Source organism: Eimeria tenella, genomic scaffold (genome assembly GCF_000499545.2).
Source record: "Eimeria tenella Houghton genomic scaffold, Eth_scaff4627, whole genome shotgun sequence".
NCBI lineage: Eukaryota > Apicomplexa > Conoidasida > Eucoccidiorida > Eimeriidae > Eimeria > Eimeria tenella.
In genome coordinates, this window is record NW_013545562.1 from 296 (window position 1) to 2,980 (window position 2,685).

General features: G+C 65.5%; 1 protein-coding gene across 1 annotated transcript; it reads right to left on the minus strand.

Annotated features, from left to right (window-relative positions):
- Positions 1-231: 231 nt before the first annotated feature.
- Positions 232-2,501, minus strand: ETH_00036220 (uncharacterized protein; the record flags this gene model as incomplete). Its single annotated transcript, XM_013380231.1, has 3 exons — positions 232-463; positions 715-1,258; positions 1,475-2,501. 3 exons carry the CDS (start codon positions 2,499-2,501, stop codon positions 232-234), a joined length of 1,803 nt encoding a protein of 600 aa, XP_013235685.1.
- Positions 2,502-2,685: the final 184 nt, after the last annotated feature.

Genomic DNA, 2,685 nt, shown 5'->3' on the forward strand with positions numbered 1-2,685 from the left:
CTGCTGCTGCTGCTGCTGTTGTCGTCGAAGCCTACCCCGTCCAGCAGCAGCAGCGCCACGTCTTCCAGCCGCAGAAAGCCGTGCATCAAAAGAGACACGAAGACAGGCACCGAAGAGACAAAGACTCGGGGCCATCTCACAGCAGCCTCGCTGTTGGCTGTTTCTTCCCAGGGGAGAAAAAGGTTCTCCGCTGCTCCACTGGGGGCCCCCCGGGGGGCCCCCAGGGGCCCCCTAGACTGCAGCGCCTCGCGCTGAGACCTGGCGTACCGAAAGGGAGCTAGGGGCTGGAGGAGATTTAGCTGCTGCCTTTCTTGTGGGGTCCTTGGGGGCCACGGCAGCTGCAGCGCAGCAGCAGCAGGCCCATAGCTGGAGAGGCAAATTCCTCTTTTTCTCAGCCTCTGGCTCTGTCTTCTTAGTCATTTTAGTTTCTTTAGTTTCTTTAGTCTCTTTAGATTCTTCAGTTCTTTAGTTTCTCTAGTCTTTAATTTCTTTAGACTTTTTAGTTTCTAGTTTCTTTAGTTCCTCTAGTCCCTTAGCTGGCAGCAAAGGCTCCTGCTGCAGCTGGAGGAATTAATAGGCCCTGCTGCTGTGTGCTGTACGTACACCTAGCCATAACTAGTGTAGCTGTTAGGCTGCGCTCTGCGCATGCATTGCATGAAGCCACGAGGGAGGGTTTAGGGTTTAGGGTTTAGGGTGTAGGGTTTAGGGTTTGACATCCGCTCTTGTGCTGCTGCTGGCTGCTTAGCTGCAGCAAAGCTGTGGGGCCCCCGTACCCCCTTTTGGTCCCTGAGGGCCTCGGTGAATTCTTTAAGGGCCCCCCGGTAGGCTTCCCAGGTAGCGGGGTCCCCCCACTTGACCTGCAGCTGCGCTTTTTGCCAGAGCTTCTCTCTATAGTCTGCTGCTGCTGTTGCTGCTGTGCTGCGGGGAGAGCACAGCCGCACAATCAGGGGGTGGGGCCCCACGCCAGAGCCCCCAGAGGGGCCCCCCGGGGCGCTGCAGTCGCCCTGCGGCTGCTGCAGCAGCAATGCAAAGGCCCGCTGCAGGGCCCCCTGCAGCTGGAGGGCCCCCCGCGGAGTTGCTGCGAGGCAGCAAATGGTCTGCGAAGCCACGGAGAAGTTCTGCAGAAAAGTGTAGACCACCAGGGCCGGCAGCAGCAGCAACTCGCGCCTATTCAGCGGCAGCCACAGCAGGCAGTTGCTGCGCACTGCAGCATCATATGCTGCTGCCTCTTCGGGCCCCAGAGAAATGCCCTGCAGCCCTGCGCAGCGCCACACGCACCCAGCAGCAGCTAGGGGCCTCAGTTGCTGCGCTGGGGGCCCCCCTGGGGCAGCTCAGGGGGCCTGGGGGCCCCTAGCTGCGAGCTGCGCCGCAGAGGCCCCCGCAGCAGCAGCAGCAGCAGTAGCGCCACAGCAGCGGGGCTGCTGCGGGGGCCCTGCAGCAGGCCCGCAGACGCAGCAGCAGGCTGCAGACTCACTCAAACCCTCAAGAAAGCTGCGGGGCAGCGGCTCCACGTAAGAGCAAAGGGGCATGGGGGCCTCTTCTTGGGGGCCCCTGTGGGGAGGGGTTTGCTGCTGCCCGCAGCCAGAAAGCTTCTGTGGCTTTTCTGCGGGCCTTTGCAGACTGGGGGCCCCCTGAGACTTCCCCGCAGCAGAGGGACCCCTCTCTAGTGGGGGTTCAGTGCAGTGGTGGTAGGGGCCCCAGGGAAGCAAAGAGGCCCTCGAGGTGGGGCCCCCTCGCAGCGCTGCTGCCCGCTGCAGCTGCTGCGAGGGGCAGCTGCGGGCCAAGGGGGGCCCCCCAGGTACCCTTTCCCGCTGCGTGGTGCTGCTGCTTGCTCCAGGCCTTACTGAAGCCCCTAAGGGGGCCCCCACGCGCTGCTGAAGCGGCTTCAGGGGGGCCCCGAAGCACTGCAAAGAAGCGCCCAGAGCCCCCTTCAGGGGGCTCCTTGGGGCCCCAATAGAGGTACCCTTGGGGGCCCCCAAGGCTTTTTCTATTAAAGGCATTTTGAGGCCTCCCGCAGCTTCTCCAGAGGGCCTCCCTGCGGCCTTAGCGCCCAGGGGCCCCCTGGGGGCCCCTGAGACAGCCAGCCCCGAAGGGGCCCCCAGGCCCGCAGGCCCTCGTGAGGGGCCCCGAGGGCCTCCCATGGGGGCCCCTGTAGACCTCAGGGGCCCCCCCAGGATAGCGCCACTCACCGGAGGGGCCCCCGGGGGCCCTCTTTCCGAGGCCCCCACTCCCCGTGGCTGATCCAAACCCTCAACAGGTGAAGAGCCCAAACAGCCCAGGGGGCCCCTACCCTTGATAGGTCCCCACAGAGCCCTAGGGCTCTCCTGAGGGGGGCAGGGGGGCCCCCTGGCGGCGCCCCTGGCGGGTCCCCTCTGGGGTCCGCAGGGCCCCGCCGGGGGCCCCGGGGGCCCCGAGGGACCCTCCTGCTGGTTGCGGGCGCTGGCTGGGGCCTTTCTAGGCCAGGTGGGCCCCCAGCCGGGGCTGCTGCCCCAGTTTACCATGGGCGCTGGGGAGTCTCGGGGTCGTCGGCTGCGGCCTTCTAGGCATTGGGGGCCCCTGGGGGCCTCCAAAGAGCAGCAAAAATAAATTAAATGGCTGCAGATGGGGGTATGGGGCCGCAGCAGCCGCTGAGGCCATCTCCTGGCCCCTCGCGGCTGCGGCCGGGGGGCCCCCCGGGGGCTCTCC